An 18,438-nucleotide genomic window follows, 5' to 3' on the forward strand; every position below is an offset into this window, starting at 1 on the left:
AATACCGTATCAAGCTGGCTCGCTGAACAGGCGTCGTGTGAGGCTTGATAGCAGTTCAACAAAGCCGAAAGTCAATCCAACTTTACGTATTGCAGATAGCGCTGTAACCTTACGCTGGCATACTGAGAAATACTGCGCAAAAGTAAGTGCAAGGAGTCCACAATATGTGCCTCAAAGGTAAGGAGGTGGCGATTATACTGAAAGAGTCTAACATTTTCAACGTGACGTAGGGCTTACAACTGCGTGCGCAAATATGCAGGCTGGCTTAGAATTCTCTTAGTTCTTATCTCACTTACGACTTGGCTAATCATCCATAACTTGTTATAGCACATAAGAGGGCGATCACTTCGCTATTCAGCAGGCTTCTTCTTTGGTAGGCAACCGACTTTCACTTATCCTTTCTCTACTGAAATTTATGATCTCCGAACTCGTGTACCGCGATGCATTTGCTGAATCAAATGTATCCTGATCAGGCTTCAACACTATTTGCTGAAAGAAGTGTTGCGAAAAACACATTGAAAAAACAATCTGACTAAACTAGACGACGGGTAAGTGAAAGCATTAGGCAAGAGCCTTTATTGGTCGCAACTGGCAACTTGCAAAATTTCTCAGCTTCAGAAAACTCGCTCAGAGACTCATTTACACTCCTTGCAGTTCCCGCCGAAAAGGGTTACCGCGAGGAGAGATGCCCCAGTCCCCGCCATAATATAATTTTTTTTTTAAATAAAAGGCTTGCTCTCTCCAAAGAATATCTTATTTGATAAAAATTTCAGAACATGAAGTGTTTGAATGTATATTTTTATAATTGTAAGTTTTAAATGGCATTCGAAATTGAATTTCAATGAAAACTTGAAATTTATAAGTGTAAAAGATTAAAATTTGCACACTACTCTCAAATAGTAGTCTTTTATTTTACTATAAATTGAACTTAAAATTAAAGTTTCAGTATTTCATGCTGCAATATTTTAAAAGTTTAATTCTTAATTTTCAGTTCAATTTTAAAAAAATAATTTTGATTTGAACGTGAATTTAAATTGGCAAAAATGCAAACTTTAGAATAAGAACCTTTAAATTTAAAGCCTACAGTTCTTGGCGCACTGCTGACAACCGGCCGATTTGTTACACGTGCGGTCTCCCAGGCCACGTCGCCCGCCACTGTCGTCAGGTTCTGGCTGCGCCTGTGCCCACTGTGCCGAACTACTACCCGTCTCGCGCCGCTCGCACACCTTCAGGGCTACCTGGGGAGGCTTTTGCTGACCACTTGCCACGCCGGCCCCACGTCCCTTCTGATCGGTCACCTTCCCCTCGTCGTCGGTCCTTGTCACCTATGCGGCGTCGTAACATGACCGACAACCCGGAAAACTAGGAGCCGCAATTCTGGGGGCACGAACTGCGCACACTTCGACCTGCTCAAGACCTCGCCTTTCACCACCGAACTTTTTAGACGTGTTAGTGGACGGCATTCGAGCACTTGCGCTTGTGGACACTGGTGCTGCCGTTTCCGTGATAGCCGAAAACTTCTGCCGTTCACTTCGTAAAGTCACCACTTCTACTTCTGGACTCTCTCTTTGCACCGCTAGCGCCGAGCCCATTCATCCTTCTGCCGTTTGCACGGCACGTGTCGTAATCGCGGACGTTTTATATGTCGTCGAATTTTTAGTGCTCAGCTCTTGCTCCCATGACCTCATCCTTGGATGGGATTTTCTATCCCGTCACCATGCCGTCATAGACTGTGACCGTGCTCACGTCTCCTTTTCCATGCTCTGCGATGCGCCCATCGACGAACAGCCGCCTTGCTCTGGTGCCAAATGCGTTGTCGCCGCCGACACCGATGTTCCCCCCGTCAGTGCCGTGCTCGTTCCCCTTTCCTCAATTTCTGGTTCCTGCGAGCCTGTACTCTTCGCCCCTTCGCCTATCTTTGCTTCTCGCCGACACCTTCCTCTTCCGTTCGCCGTCGTCGACATGCGCCTAGGTGCCGCCAAGATCGTCGTCTCGAATCCCTCACCCTCTGGGTTCAGGTTGCTCCGTGGAGAGTGCCTTGGACATGTTGAACCCGTTGACCTGATCGCACCCTTCGACGATGATGCTCTTTCCGAAAGTACACCAATCGCCGCCCTCACACTGCCTAACGCTACCTGCGACCCGCTGTCCTCAGCGATTTTTCACCACTCAGTTGCCAGCGACCTCGACCCACCTCACCGCGAGCAGCTCCTCGACCTGCTTAACAAGTTCCGCTCATCATTCGACCACCAGACAACTTCCCTGGGCCGCGCGACCCCTATCGTCCACCACACCGATACCGGCACTCATGCCCGTCTACGCCAGCGGCCCTATCGTGTGTCGCCTCCGGAGCGCCGCGTCATCGCTGAGCAGGTTGACGACATGCTGCAGCGCGGCGTTATTCAGGCCTCTTCCAGTCCGTGGTCGTCTCCCGTCGTGCTGGTCAAAAAGAAGGATGGTTCGATTCGATTTTGCGTTGACTACCGCCGCCTGAACAAAATTACGCGCCAAGACGTCTATCCGCTACCACTTATCGACGACGCCCTCGACTGTTTGCAAGGAGCCGAGTTCTTCTCTTCCTTGGATCTCCGATCCGGCTATTGGCAGGTGCCCATGGCTGAGTCTGACCGCCCGAAAACCGGTTTCGTCACACCTGACGGCCTTTATGAGTTTACCGTCATGCCATTCGGACTCTGCAACGCTCCCGCTACGTTTGAGAGAATGATGGACAATATCTTGCGTGGACTTAAGTGGAATATTTGCCTATGCTACCTAGACGATGTTGTCGTTTTTTCCCCTGATTTTCCGACTCATCTCACGCGGTTGCACAAGGTACTGACCTGTCTCACCGGCGCCGGTCGGAGCCGGGGAGCACGAGGTGTAGGCGGCGTTGTCCGGACGTATGGAAAGGCCAGCGGTTGCGGTGGTAGGGCGACGGCTTCGGCATACGTGAGAGGCGCACGCATAGGGGCAGGCGGCGTAGCAATAGGAGTGCCGTAGCTCAAAGGTGCAGCGACGGGGGCGGTCTGCTTCGAGAGGAGGTTGACTTCAGGAGCCAGTGGAGCCGGAGCCGGCTGCCGACGAACGGGAAGCGCATCGGCTACCTCCTGTGCTATGGTCTGCCGTATCTCAGGGGTCAGGGTGTGGGGCGTAGAGGGCGCGCCAGAGAGGAGCGAAAGCTGCCGGGCCACCTCATGACGCACGAAGTCTTTGATGTGATCCAAAAGGTCACTATTGACGGCCAGGCCGGAGATGGACTCAGCAGGTGCGGGCGGGAGACGAGCGTTAAGTCGCTGCTTGCGCAACACATCGAAGCTCTGGCACAGGTTGTACACGGAGGCGACGGTTGTGGGACTTTTGGCCACCAGCATATGGAAAGCGTCGTCGTCGATGCCCTTCATAATATGGTTGATCTTGTCGGCCTCAAGCATAGACGGGTCGACACGCTTGCATAGATCGACCACATCTTCGATGTAGGCGGTGAAACTTTCACCCGCACACTGAACACGAGCGCGCAAGCATTGCTCAGCGCGAAGTTTACGCACGGCGGGACGGCCGAAAACTTCGGCAAACGTTGTCTTGAAAGTAGCCCATGTTGGAATATCAGCCTCGTGATTGCGAAACCAGAGATTCGCGACGTCGCTCAGGTAAAATATTACGTTGTTAAGTTTCATGCGGTCATCCCAATTGTTGTGACGACTCACCCGCTCATACGAAGCCAGCCAATCCTCGACATCCTGGTCGCAGTGTCCGTTGAAAACGACGGGGTCTCTCTGCCGGACGGCACCGGAGCAAATGACGGGCTGCGATGGGACTGCTGGCTGCTGGCTTTCGTTGGTCGTCGCCATCGGAATTGTGCGGCTGCGGAGCTCCACGTTGGTAGTGTACTAGGCGAACCCGCACCTCCACCAAATGAAGAGGGGTTTATTGGCAAGTTCGAAGGACTGGCAGCGAAACGATGGCACAGGTTGTTCGAGTAGCGGCGGCACCAGAACAGAACCAAGAGCGAGCTCGAGCTCTCCACGCGCGCGGCCGCCGGAATCGGAGGACGCACAAATCGCTTCGTCGTCGTTGGTGCTGGCGCTCTGCCTTCTTCATTGCAGTATATTTATTGTAAAATTTAAACGTATATTTCACCTAAAATTTAAACGATAAATGTTCAGTTTCAATTAAACGACTTAAAAACTGCCAAGCAGAAAGCCAGATCGCTGCCCCCCTGTCAAGGATTCGCAATTATCGACCGATCAGGAAAGCTCTGTAAAATGCTGTCAAATACCCCGCAACAAAACAGGCGACATCTCAACTCACTTGAAACACATGATGGCGCCGGGCCACGCCAGAATCCTTGATGGCAGCGAATCCTTCCTCCCCCTTCAAGTTGAAACGGGGGCTGGCATTCATACGTGCCCAATGAGTTGGGCGTGACGAATTCGTCTCCTATGGGGCGGCCGTTCTTAACGTGAGGAAGGTCCACTCTGCGACAGCCATCTGCGGGGAGAAAGAGGGCCACACAACGATCAACGGTCAACTAGAGTTGTCAGCACTCCGCTCCAACACACTCCATTGACACAGGTCTCTCCCTGGCCTCCTACTCTCTACTGGGGAAAGGGAAGAAAAGAAAAGCGGTCTTGACTCACTATAATCACGCGAGGCGACTGTACACATCGACGAGGTTTCAGGCTGATCCGACTTCTGCTCTTACTTGAAGCAGTCGTCTGTACAGCGTTTTTTTTTTTTTAGCGAAGTTTATTGCCTCAGGGCATAAAACAGTATGCAATGATGGATGACGAGGATGCTTAAATAAATTAGAAAAGGTTCCCTGATCTAATGAAGTCGAGGAGAGAATGATGATGTGGTTCCTGTGTCCAAGCGGTGTATGATGCAGGATTGTTCGGCGAGAGACCCGCTGCCGCCAAGTGCCGAATTCTTGTCGGCTTCAGAGCCGGGCAAACCCACAGCAGGTGGAGAAAATCGGCCTGAGTATTTCTATTCTGGCAGACTGGACACACAAGGCGGGGATATGAGCCTTCAAATTGCGGCCACTTTCGTATCACGGCTGGAGTTAGGGCAACCCCGACACGGATCCTCCGAAACGCAACCTCCTTTGCTCGGGTAAGACCACGGGAGAGGATTACCGCACAAGGAGGGATGAGAGCACGTGTGCGGCGCCGGAGGTGTTCCTTTATTGTTAAAACGAGGGCGGTGTCATCCAGAGTGAGGACTCGATGCAAAGACGAGGTTGGGGTCGCAAGGTGGGTCGCAGAATCTGCACGGTTTGTGAGCTCAGGAGGCCACGTGGGATCCACTCAATACGGATTGGCTGCGGGATGCGTGCCGTCAGACGATGGATGGATGGATTTAGTGTGTTCCTACGTTTACAAGAGAAGGACAGACGCTAGCTGCCAGTGATTTGGTAGCGAGAGATGCGTCTGCGGTGTCCCTCGAAATCGATGCGAAAGTCTGTCCGCGATCGATGCGATTCCCCCCTGCACGTGCCTCCCGCTGCATTCGTCGTCTTCGAGTGGGGGCGCGCTGACCCGTGATCAAGGGACTATACGTAGCTCTTCCCAACGATCAAGTGACCAGCCCTTCGATGTGTACCACACCTCGCACCTACCGCAACCTTCGTTGCCCTTGGATGGGACGCGCTGTAGGAAGATGGCGCCAAACTCTTCGAAACGCCTATCGCACGCTCTCTGCGCGCCTGTGCGGGAGTTATAACTGGTTAAAAAAAAGTCGCAGTAGCAGACTTACAGGGGGTGGACACCTGGATCATACCGTTTCGCAACATTCACAGCATGGAGTAAATATAACCAATTTTTTAGGTTTATTTTATCTTTCGATGACATTATTTAACTGGATACAACACTGATCAACAAAAAAAGAAATTGCCGACGATTATGTTACTTCCTAATGCGAAATCTGAGCCCAGCTCATTGCTTTTCGATAGATGTAGGCAAATGATTCGAGCAAGACATGTATGTACAATTGCAGACAACTTGTTATTTTTCACACATATTCCTGCGTCAAGAAACACTCCACTAACAGTTCTTGACTGTCATGAAGGAAGCTTTGTGGACGGAGAAATAGATGGATATATGTTCGACTCGCTGTACCAATGCCTGGATCTCAAAGACGAGGTCTGCGCAAGTATTTCGCGAGGTTGTCACAGCTGTGGGAGCCGTTACGAGCGAGAGGAACGGGATGTTCTCCCGCAAAAGTGGTAAGAAATTCCCGTTTGTCTTTACATCTACAATAATTTCCCTAACCACATTGCCACCCTGGCAGGTGGCAGCGTTTCTGGCACAACGTTGTCAATACCAAAGCATGCAGCGCACATCTGTCACTACCGCCACGTAGCTTAAAGCACGATTGAGGTGTCCACTGTTTCAAGAGGGCAGTTATAAACCTTCCTTCTGGTATCAGGTGTCCACCGAGATATGTGAGAGAGATACTGCGCATTTCCTTTCCACAAAAAAACAATTTACAAATTTTACCCTCTGCTTTCCAAGCCCCCGCTCTATGGGTTTCGCATTGGTGGGAGACATATGGTGCGTATTTCCTTTCTTCAAAAAAATACCGAAGACACTTTGGAAATTCTAAAATTTACTTGGCGAAAGCCTTGTGGTCAACCCACTGCCGCTTCCCCAAACCGCTTGGCGCGGAATCACTGGGCCGCTTCGGAGCCATGCGTCTCACTCACTCAACTGCAACGAGACGTCTGGCGAAGGAGCGCGGTGTAGCTGCCACCGCCGACGCGCGCGCGCTGGTTCTACCGCTACTGTGTGACGTCACTGTTGCTATGCACAGCTGCGCCACCCATTGGCGCGCCAGTTGCTAAAGAGGGTAGGAGGATGCTCTTTTACCCTCTCCTTTACAAGCTTCCGCTCCACTGCTTTCGCACCTTAAAGGGTGTCCACTGCTGGTTACAACGGACAACGGCGACGGCGACGCCGCGAAACGCATAAACGGGCGCCAAAGAGCTGCGCTCTAAAAAGGACTGCAGTGGAAAGGAGGACGGGGGCACGAAAAAGGGCGCGTTTCGAAAGGAAGCTCTTTCCAGGGCACCCTGGATGTCACGTTTGTGATGTGCATACCACACTGGTGAGGGAGTTTTGGAACGCGACGTGTCGGCAGTGGTGCGTCGGACAGCGGAGCGCCGTACGTGCCAGCCCCGCGTTGCGCGTGGGCGCGTGCGAGTGGTGTGCGCGAGGCAGGCACGAGGAGCGTAGAGCTACGTGTCAGCAAACCGAGGTGTTGAGGAAGAAACCCTAGCACAAGTCTGGTCGTTCAAGCGTGGAAGTGGCAGCGGTCGGACGTTAGATCCGAGCTGCCAGAGACTTCCCTTGGATCACCGACGCAAGACCATTAAGCCTCATTCAAGCGTGGAGGTGGCAGCCGTCAGACTTCGGGTCTGTGCTGCCATGGACCTCCCTGAATCAACGACGCAGGCCTACTGCATCCATTTCGAGGTCGGAAGAGGCAGCAGCCAAGGCTTCCTGGAATAGGCTGCACAAGCCTACGGTGTTTGCGGAACGCCGTCGACAGAACCTGGCTACAGGTGTCCTGCTGCAGCTGCTCCGTTCTTGGGGGCGGCTGACACGAGTTCATCAGCGTCTCCCGTATCCATCTCCGTTCCTCATCTCCTGGCTCTCTACCATCGCCTTCCTGAACGCAACGCCAGCGACACATCGCAATTCGCCAACCCGCGTCTGCACTATCTGCAAGGCATTCCCGTACCACCTGGGACGCTTTGTAGCCGGTGAACTCTCTCCTTTTTTATCTGTTGTGTTTTACGCGTGCCTAGTGTGTGTTCTCCTTAGTGTTTTCGTTCCTTTCATTGGCTCCTTTCCTTTAAATTATAAACACGGCTTCGTTTTGTTTTGTTTGATTCGATTCCTTTGTTCTTCGAACCTGCACGCGAAAGCGTTCCCCTTCAGCAGTCGGAGACGCGTCACTCCGATTCGCGACAACGTTCTATTGCGGCTACATCTGTGCTCCTGCGGTTTGTATACTGTTCCTTAACACCTTTTTACACGACCTACAGGCTGTTGCATAGCTCAGAGCGCGTGATAAAATATTTATCACGGCTAAACCGCTGCTATGTACGGACTCAGATTTCGCACAGCGCGCGGATTTGGTCGTAATTTCCAAAGTCCGTATCGCATGCCCCGATGCCGGGCAGAAGAAGACGCTGCCCCAAGAGTTGTACCGGCAGGGACATTTCTAGCACAGTGAGGCTTGGTGAGCCCTCGTCGTTTCGCCTCTCGCGTTCGTGAGTTTCCGTCGTTCTTCTGCTTAGAAGATCTGGGGCTACCAGTAGGCTACCATTACAGCTGTTGCAAAAGCGTCTTTTTCGCCGCATGCGGCATGAACTTTCCCATTTTTTGTCAATAAGACAGGCAGCTACGCGACCCAAACAACAACTGACGCACAATGACACCGCCATGCGGAATTTTAACGCAAAGAATCGAGCGGTTTAGGCTACAGCAGCATTTTATGTTGCGCTGTGAGCGACGGAACAGCATATATATATATATATGCTTTATTCGATGTGTCGCATTCTCTCAGACTGTCTGTGTCCTGTCTTCTACTTTTTCCGCCGCGGGTAGTGCAGGCACTCAGCGCTCAGTAAGCCAGTTATACTGTCCGTAACCAATTTACTTCTTTAGTCCTCAAAAAAAAAAAAACTACTATTGGACGCGCCAGGCCGACACCCGGCCGGAGCTGAGGAGCGCACGCTGCAGATGCCTAGGCACACGTTACTCGGGGGGTGCACATGTCGCGTGGTCTTCTAGATCTGTTACGGCCAGGCTGGAGCACGGTAATATAAAGCAGCGGACAGCCATTCGGCCTCTTCAGGGAAGGTCAACACTAATAGCAGTGGTATGTCTCAAGAACTATTTTTTCACTTCAGAAAGCCCAGTATTTCAAACTACAAAATCGTTGGAAATCTTTGAAGAATTATTCTTCGCTTGACCTAACAGCTAGCGACTAGCTGAAGCAAAAAACGCTAGCAGTTAGTCACGGTCACTTGGGCAGTTTGCTGTGGTATAAGGTCCTTCGTCCTGGTCTAATGGCGCTACGGTACTAGCACAATCATAGTACTCAAGGAAGCGGAAAACCATTCGATACACTTTCGAAAGAAATAGCAAGTGCAACGTAGCTCCTTCAGTTTTGCTGGCCTTCATGAAAGGGATATATCAATGAGTTCAATAAAGGTAATGACTGGTTATGGTTATTAGGAAAGGAAATGCACAGTAACGGCCTCACTCAGGAAGGACACCCGAAGCGCGCCGTGTGGAAAGGAATATAGGAGGGGGTGAAAGGCGGGAAAGAAAAATAGTCGCCTTATAGTGGAGGACCCTAGATTGATTTCGTCAACTAAGGGTTCTTTGAGGTGGGCAGAAATTGCCAAAATATGTCGATTTTTGGTTTCACGCCACTCTCGAATGCCGAAACATTCTTGAGCATCATACAGTGACACATTCTTTTCCGTCAAGTAGTGCCACAACAGCGCGGGTAGGAAAATAAGGTGGGAAGCGCCTTTCTTTTTTGAAGCTCCCTCTCACTCCCATTTCTGCCGAGAGCAATACCTTGGGATTTTTAAAAGCTCAGCTGATTCTTAAACAGTTGTAAGGCTAAGCAAGAAAGATGCATGGTAAGTCTTACTAAAACCTGATTCGCTTTTACTCTGTGCTCCTGCCACTTGGGAAGCACACGGCTTCTTCCAACATGAGCGGTTATTTTTTGTTTTTTTTTTTTGGTTTTTTGCTGGTGACTTCTAAAACCTGCGTAAGGCTCTTTTAGCCATGCATTTCACATGTTAGCTACCGACATCGAACCTTCTCACGAGCTGTGCTCGAAACGCTCGGACGCTTGGCGTCCATACAACAGCTAGATGAAGAATGACTGACCAAAGCAGTTCTTCGTGTCATAAAGTGTGTTTTGCAATACTCAGCTCAGCCATCGCTTCTCAAGAGGTGTTTGGTTTGCTTTGGTTTATGGGGTTTAACGTCCCAAAGCGACTAAGGATATGAGAGACGCCGTAGTGAAGGGCTCCGGAAATTTCGACCACCTGGGGTTCTTTAACGTGCACTGACATCGCACAGTGCACGGGCCTCTAGAATTTCTCCTCCAAAGAAATTCAACCGCCGCGGCTGGAATCGAACCCGCGTCTTCCGGGTCAGCAGCCGAGCACCATAACCACTGACCCACCGCGGCTCTCAAGAGGTGTCTCCACTGGTGAACCGAAAATTCCAACGAGTCAGTCAACCACGTAATATGGGAGCGGGCAGCAATGAATACCTGCCTTTGAATGAACATCCACCTGTACCATTTTTAGACGCTGCACTCACCGTCAGTGAAGGTAGCATGGCCCGGCTTAACGTCCTGTGATATCCCAAGACATTTTTAATATGCTTAGCGGGCCTCGTGCGTGCATCTCTGGCAGCTGTCATTCTGACTTTGCTTAGAAAAAAATGTTGGAAAAAACTTTCTTCAAGCATGTTAGCAATTGATGTAATTCTTAAAGAAGAAATGAAAATTATTCACATGGCTACATTCTCTATTACCGTTGAAACACCGGGAATCGCTGGGTTAAATATGTTAAAATATTTTTTTTTGCCACGTTTGGCCCATTATCACAAAAGCATGAATCTTGAAAGCATGAAAGCATGAAAAGCATGAAAGATTAGGTGCATGTCATTTATGTGAAAGACATTTTGTGGAACTTGACGGCAAACTTTAAACTTGAAGAAAAAATTGATGGGGCTTAACATACGAGGCCTGTTAGAAAAATGTCCGACCTTATTTTTTTTTTTTGCGAACACCTGATGGATATGAACCAAACGCGCTTGCATCAGCCGACAAAGAACATTCGTGCTCATGTTCGAATTTTTTCTCGGCTGCCGATAGCGTCAGTCGCTGGGACGCAGCGTTTGAGTGAGGTAGCGCGCAGTGCTCTCGTGAGTTTTTTATAGCAAGCAAAAGGGCGGAACGACTGGAGCAGCGCTACTGCATCAAATTTTGCCAGAAACTGGGCGACAGCTAAGTGGAAACCATTCAGAAGATTCAGCACAGTTACCCCGACTACATGAACACCATAATCACCGGTGACGAGTCTTGGGTGTATGCGTTCGACCTGCAAACCTAATCCCAGTTGTCAAAGCGAAGCATTCCACGTCACCAAGACCAAAGAAGGCCCGCCACGCGCGCAGCAACGTCAATGTGATGCTGACTGCTTTATTTGACCCACGCGATGTGGTACGGCACGAGTACGCACCATAGGGCCAAAGAATCACCAAAGAGCACTACACGAATGCCCTCGTCGCCTACGTGATGCTGTGCGGCGCAAGAGACCGGAGTTGTGGTCGACAGGAAATTGGCGCATCCATCACGACAATGCTCCTCCACATTCCTCGGACTTGATTCAGACTTTTTTTGGCGCAAGACTCCTGTAGTTCAAAAGCCTCCTTACTCTCCTTATATGGCCACTGCGGCTTCTGGCTGTTTCCCAAATTCAAGAGGGTATTGAAAGGAACGCGATTTCAGACAAAAGAGGACATTATGGTTGCAACGACAGCTGAGCTGAACTCCATTCAGAAAGAGGCCTTCTCGGAATGCTTCCAACAATGGCAGCACCGCTGGGGGAAGCGTGTGGAGTCCCAAGGAGACTGCTTTGAGGGTGATTAGGTTTCCAACGCTCCAGTTATGCCAGTTTTTTTTTTTAACAGGCCTCGTAGTTAAACCGAGTAGTCCAGCGAAAGCAGGTGTTCATTCTTCAATTGGAGGGGGCACTAAACTCCTCCTTAGTTGTGTGGCATGATATCTTTAGTGGGTTAATGTCCATGTATGCTGAATTGGTAATTCCTACTTAAGATTCATAGATGGCGGCGAGCCCTCATATACCACTACCAGCGCAGTGGCGCAGCAGTCGTGCGATGCGCCACTGCACTGGCAGGTGGCTGTTTCTATCCCAGCCACCCGTAGGGATTTTGCTCTTCCCGAGCTACCTCTCGCGCAGATGGCAGCGGCGCGGCGCCGTCTGTTGGAGCAGGGACCGCAGCTTCTTAGGGGGGCGCTGCGGACGCCAGTGAAAAGCGCCCTCTCCGACCGACTCCGTATTTTTGTCCGGGCAAACCGGTCACCCCTCCCATTGAGTAGCTGCGCGAGCAGCGCGCTTTCCCCTGAAAAAAAGCCAGTTCTGCACGTACTTTGCACGTGTTGGCCAGCCTGCAAATCTCTTTGTGCAGTCCCGAGCTTTTTCCCTCGTGCTTGAACGCTGGCGAGCTTCAGAGGATTAGCAAAATGTACAGGGGCGCTAGAAAAAAATGCGAACAGCACGGCGCCCACGCGCTGCGCAGTCGGAATTTATCTTCAATGCGTTTTTATCTCGGTAGTAACAAAAAGACGCTAGAGTGGTACATTATTGTATCACGGATGTCTCTAGCGTATATGTGTTGCGAGCCAAGTATAAGCGTGACGAAAATAAATTCCAACAGCGGAGAGCCTAGGCACTCCGCTGTTCGCATTTCTTTCGGTCGCGGCAGTACGCTCTGAGATGTAGGTTAAGAGAAATAGTGGACAGTGAATTTTTTTTTTCGCTGCGAACTTGAAAAAAGAACTGCTAGTGGATCAGGCCCACTACGTGAAGCAGATTGTTGACGAAAAAGCCGGTACCGTAACGGCGAAATGTGTATCGCAAGTAAATGACGAGATCATTTAAGACGTGGAATTCGAGGTAAATACCATTTTTTTTTTGGCACGGCCATCTTCGCAAGATGCTTAATTTCGTTGGGTGACTGAGCACTTCGGTGCATGCAGGTTTGTTGGCCAAATAATAAGGATTTTGTTACGTGTTTCGATGAATAATGATGGAAATAATTTTTATTTTAACTTAAAATAAAGTGGCCTTAAGGCGACACGCGAGGCTGAGGAGAAAAACGAAAACACGCACGAAATGCGCCTACCAGCTGCTTGCTATATACGGCTAAGAGAAAAAATGCTCTAGTTTTTCAATCGCTACAACGGAGATAAGCGGCTCGTATATTTATTTTAATTCCGATTACAGCGCACGCGCATCCCCAAAACAATTATTTGCAGAGCCATCGCTCATATGCAAACGCTCATTCATGTGCAAGCAAACATTTTGATTATTTTTATTTTTTGAAATTTTTTACATGTAAAGCAACTTCGAAAATTGAGCCCGGCGTCACAAGTCGGAACATTCAGGCGATCACTGACCTTGCCTCACACGCGTCTGCATAATGCCGCTAGCTGCAGTCAGTCTCCAAAATAAAAAACGGTAAAAAAAATGAGTTTCGTTAGCGCGAGCTTTACTAAACACTGCATGCTTAGTGAATTACAGCAAAAACTGCGCAGAAATAATATTACGCGTGCGACATACCAAACGTGTTTAGTAACAGGAAAAAGCTTACTTCACCCTGCCCATAGCAGTTATCGAGGCCTGCCGTTTCTCGTTCTGATCCATTTCATACGCAACAATTCCGGACAAAAACATTTTTGAATAGTAAAAAATGTTTGACCGCATTTTTTTTTCATATACTGGAAGATTTGACTATAGCAATCTCCCATCGATAGGCTTGCATTTTTTTTTCGTATTAACGTTTTTCCTATCGTCAACTGCTCGATACGAGCGATGAAAAATATTTAAGATTTTGCTGCATATAGAAAGGGTGGACCATTACCTTCAATATTTCCGTTACTGTACTTTACAATTATCCAATATTAAATTTTTTTTTCCCAAGAATGTAGGACATCACCAGGAAATCTGTAGAATTACACGGGCATTCCTTGGCCGTTGATGTTCAGAGAACTATTGTGACAGCCGCACACACAACCAGTTTCTCCACTCTTAGAACGTCGCGGAATTCACAGCGAGCGGCAACACCACTTTTGTGCGCCCGCGAGCAGGACGGCACGCGCTCACAATGAAAGAGAGAGTGCCAGCTGCGCGAGCAGCACGCGCGTACCAGCCGACAGGCTGCTGGCTCAATGCGCTCCGCCGGCGACGTGCCCGGACAGCAACGCCAAAATGACCGGCAGGGGAGAAGTGGCGCTGGTGCAGTGGGAGCAAACTTCAGGTGCGCTTCCCTAAGGTCGTTTGGTAGCCGCGCCGCCACGAGCATAGGCGACGAGCCGAGCTGGGCTCCAGTAGTGTTGCTTTCACAACAAAACTTCTCGCAACAATAATCGGATGCTATTTCGACGGTGTTGTACAGGGAAGGCATGAAAAGACACTATTTTCGTCGTCCATTGCGAACTGTCCTCATTTAGCAAGCTGACAATCAAACATCCGAGTTCAGCTCGGAATGGCAGCGGTCCCGCCACAAACACTGCCATATATAGCTCAGTCGTGTTTCTTGCACCTCTCCGCCCTTTCAGAATCGGAAGGGGAAGCGTTCTTGAAAAATAGCGTCAAAATTAAGCTGCTGTCAGATAGCCGCGGGTGAACATGTAGCTCCACCGGGGTGATGAAGCTAACAACTGAGCATGTATGCAAACGTCTCGCATAGAACCGCGGAAGTTACTAGGTCTTCAGTCGTGAACACTCATGCTGCGCATTTGTTTTCTAAACGCGGGCATTTTTGACGGGATATCTGCGACAGAATCTGCATGGTTTATTAGTTTAAGGATTAGGTTTCACGGGCACGCCGCTGCTTAGTTTGGTGTCAGTTGTTTGACAGCCCTAATGGAGGCTGGCTTGACTTCGAAGAGGCTGCCTACGCATTGAAGTTCATACGAACAGCAATCACGCTTGCTGAAGACCACTGAAACACAGAGCCGCTGTGGACCGATCCTGCCAACAGGGAAGGGGGGGGGGGGGTGACGGCGTCATTTTAGATTTTTCGAATCGAAATACCCCCCTCCCCTACCCTTTACCCCCTCCCCTAACCCCCCCACTTTAGGCCTTGCGATCCTTAAAAAAAAACGGTGGTTAGAATCGAGTAAATACGGTAGTTCTCGCACAGCGCTACGGCGATTCCTCGCGACCAGTGAACGTATTGAACGGTTTTGGCATTCTCGTTATTGTTGTAACCAACTGACTTACCAATGCACCAAGGCGGTGGTGGCTCCCATGCACCATTTTTGCAGACGACTTGAGCCTCTGCTTGCGTGGGGTTTAATAAGTGATACCCTTGTGTGCAGGTCACGAAGAGGTTGTGGTCCTGTTCTGTCACTTGTGTATTGGGCGCAACGTCAGTGCTCCCAAAAACCTGTGAGTGAAAACATGAGCAAGAAATGAAGCTTGTAGGAAGCATGTGTTGTCTCTGAACACAAAAACTGAACAGTACCTGAAGAGATCCATCAGCTAGAGAATGCCAAATTGTTGCTTCCAAAGTAACGTTTTTGTGCCTATATGACAGGGTATATAAATGAATAAGACAACCAACCCGCTAATTAAATGACTTTAATTAATTCAATGCTTAGCTTTTGCAGTGAAGGCTAAAGTAATGCACGAACAACGAAATACAAAGTGCTACTATTACCCACCAGTTTAATTTTGTCGGTTTCCATATTCATATGTGCCCACATGAAGATGCCCATTGGAGATGAGACTGCTCGAGAAGATACGAAACGACAGGTGACGGGCGACTACTACCAACTGATTTTATTGAAGCTTACGGACAGTGATTTTATAGCAGGCCATCACCACGTGGTAATCAAGTAGCCATGAAGCCGCAAGAGGCTAAACAAGTTTTTTTTTCTCAACCGAATAGTGAAAACACATGAGATACTGTGTAATCCAAACGGCCAAGGTTGATAATAAATGGCAGGGTGGAGACAGGAGAAAAGCCGGATCAAAATGACAAGCATAAAAACAGGATTTCTCCAGGAAAGTGGTCTTTAAAAAAGCAGATCCGCGCTAAGCACATATTCAAAAATCCTTGAATTAAAGAACAGCTTAGATAGATAAAAGAAGGCTAAAAAAAGTTAAGCGCTACGGAGCGGATGCGCAGGAAATGTATCATAGAAAACAAAAACCATATCAAGCAAAGGATGGACAGAGCGCACGGGTAAAAAAATAATACAGCGAAGTCGTAAGCAAAAAGGGGTTCAATCCAAAACAAGGTGAACATGAAGCATCAAGAAACGTAAAACTACAAGAGTAAAACCGATAACAAGCATGGCGTGTATACAGCCCTCAGGTAAAAACAGTACAGCGGTGACACGAAGTAAAAAGGGGTAAAATATTTACAACCGAGATTAACACGAAACAATCAAAAACACAAGGCTGCATCAAAAGGTACACTAGAAATGGCCTAGAAAAGGTACACTACAAAGCAGTCAGTGAGTGCTGACGCACTCGCTGCCTGCTTTCTTTCTGAAGAACGCCTCGATAATTTCTCTTTCTGTTCTGTCATAAGCCCGCGCCAAGAATGTAGCCATCGGTAAAAGTGACCTGCATGTGTTCTTGCGATCATATCGCTTGCAGTGCTCCGACATATTTCTGCTTACGTTGTTCTTGTTCCGGATTGTCAGTGACTGTTTTTTTTTGCCCTTTCGTTGAAGCTACACCCCGTTTGCCCGATGCAAACTCGGCCACAAGTCAGAAGAATCCGGTAAATAGGCTGTTTTTGCACTCGGTGTATCTGATGGCGTGCTTCTTCGAGCATGACGGCCGTTTCCGGTGATGCTTCGTCGGACACAATTTTTTTGCAAGCTAGCAGGGGTCAGAGAAAACTACATTAACAGATACGTTAATGTAGAAAGTTGGTAAAAATTGAAAATTGGTTTTTAGGGAAAGGAAATGGCGCAGTAATTGTCTCACTTCACGGTGGACAACCGAACCGCGCCGTAAGGGAATTGAGGACGGTGGGAGTGAAAGCAGAATCCGACCACCTGAGGATCTTTAACGTGCACTGGCATCGCACACCTCATGGGCGCGCCTGCGATTCGCCTTCATCGAAACGCGGCCGCCGCGGCTGGGTTCCAACCCGGGAACTCCGGCACAGCAGCCGAGCCCCCTACCCACTCAGCCAACGCGGCGGGTGGTATGTTCGGATAACAACGGTAATCGAGGTCCCATCACTATTTTTTGTTTTCAATAAAATTTTTATCTGTGATGGGCAAATATGCCGACGGGAGGGAATCGTAATTAGTTTGACAAGAACGTGTGTAGTTGTTTTGGAGAAAAATCGTGTATCACGACAGCTGGAAAAGGTCGATTTCACGAAATCGCTAGTTTGGATCCCTGCAGACAATAAAATAAAATTTTGTGGAACCTGATTGTTTTTAAACAATTGTATGCAAGCTTTCCTGTTTGAAGCAATGCAAAAATATTTTTTTTAGCTTGTATAGTTTTGCAGGAAAGAATCGCAAACATTGCTGCAAAAATAAGGCATTTCAGTAAGGATAGTTTTTAGGAAAATAATGGGGCAAGAATAGGTGATAACTTGGAGCTGAAATTTTTTCTCAGTATTAATTCGCTCTTTTTACTATCGCTGGAGAAAATTCGTAGTCCCAGAAAGGGCAGATTATTTTTAATTAGACGTTGAAACCGTCGAAAATACGAGAATTTCGAAAAAAGGCGAAACTTGAAGGACATTAAAAAAAAACCATCTCCGATTTCCTTTAAAATTTCTCTGAACACCTTCAATACCTGGTGTTTCTAGAGCAAGAAAAAAGTGTTGTATTATTTTGCTTTAAACTATAAAATTAAAGGCCTATCATTGCTTAAAAGTAATTTCCATTAACGGTGATTTGGGCGCCCGTCTCGGCTCGGGAGGTTGTTGGTTCGAAACCCACAGCCGGACACCCACCGGTAAAAATGGGTACAAGCCACCCCCGGCCTGACGCCCGGCTTTCTTTAGGGGTGTTCGCTTTGGAAAAGCTCCGTAAACCCCGCTGCGCCCCTCGCGGGCCATGCCCAGTTTCGGACGACCTCGCAGCATGCTAAAGGTGGTGCCCTTCGGCCAACGCGGTTCGAACGCGAGCAAAGACTTGAAGCGCTGTCACTGGGCGCGGGCACGCCCTAGCGCAACGGCCTCTCTTCCACCGGGAGGTCAAAGCAGCCCTCCCGCAGGGAAGGAAACTCCTCAGCGCCGTGGTGTCTATGCGATGATGCCTCCCTTCTCGCATGAGCAGCATCAGCCGCAGCCATAAAAAAAAAGTAATTAAATTGACCATTACTGGATATTGTGTGTTAAAGAGAGCAACACCCATCAATTCGATTTTCAACTCGGAGCATGTTGTTGCGTTTTAGATAGCACAATGGCAGAGTCTCAGAAAATACATTGGATGCATGTTTTCGCTTGAAAGCGGTTTTTATGAGTCAAAACAATTATACGTTTGCTTCTCTACGTGGCTCATATACATCTGGTTGATGGTATTCAGAATTTTGCTCTATTTCAAAACAATTTCAAGGCAATTTGGCAAGAAATAAGGTTTATAAAACACTTACCCGAAACTTTT

General features: G+C 48.8%; 1 protein-coding gene across 1 annotated transcript in view; it reads right to left on the reverse strand.

The window, feature by feature from the left end:
• Positions 1 to 1,073: 1,073 nt before the first annotated feature.
• LOC149352621 (C4b-binding protein alpha chain-like) overlaps positions 1,074 to 18,438 on the reverse strand; it is a 109,637-nt gene continuing 92,272 nt past the window's right edge. The window contains exons 10-13 of the mRNA XM_089575713.1: positions 15,074 to 15,239; positions 4,309 to 4,488; positions 2,850 to 3,208; positions 1,074 to 1,325 (exon numbers count right to left, since the gene is read on the reverse strand). Of these exons, the coding sequence (XP_089431839.1) occupies positions 1,074 to 1,325; positions 2,850 to 3,208; positions 4,309 to 4,488; positions 15,074 to 15,239 (957 nt within the window). The remainder of the gene's footprint in view (positions 1,326 to 2,849; positions 3,209 to 4,308; positions 4,489 to 15,073; positions 15,240 to 18,438) is intronic.

Source organism: Amblyomma mixtum, chromosome 3, assembly GCF_055824585.1.
Source record: "Amblyomma mixtum isolate Tamu chromosome 3, ASM5582458v1, whole genome shotgun sequence".
Lineage (NCBI taxonomy): Eukaryota > Metazoa > Arthropoda > Arachnida > Ixodida > Ixodidae > Amblyomma > Amblyomma mixtum.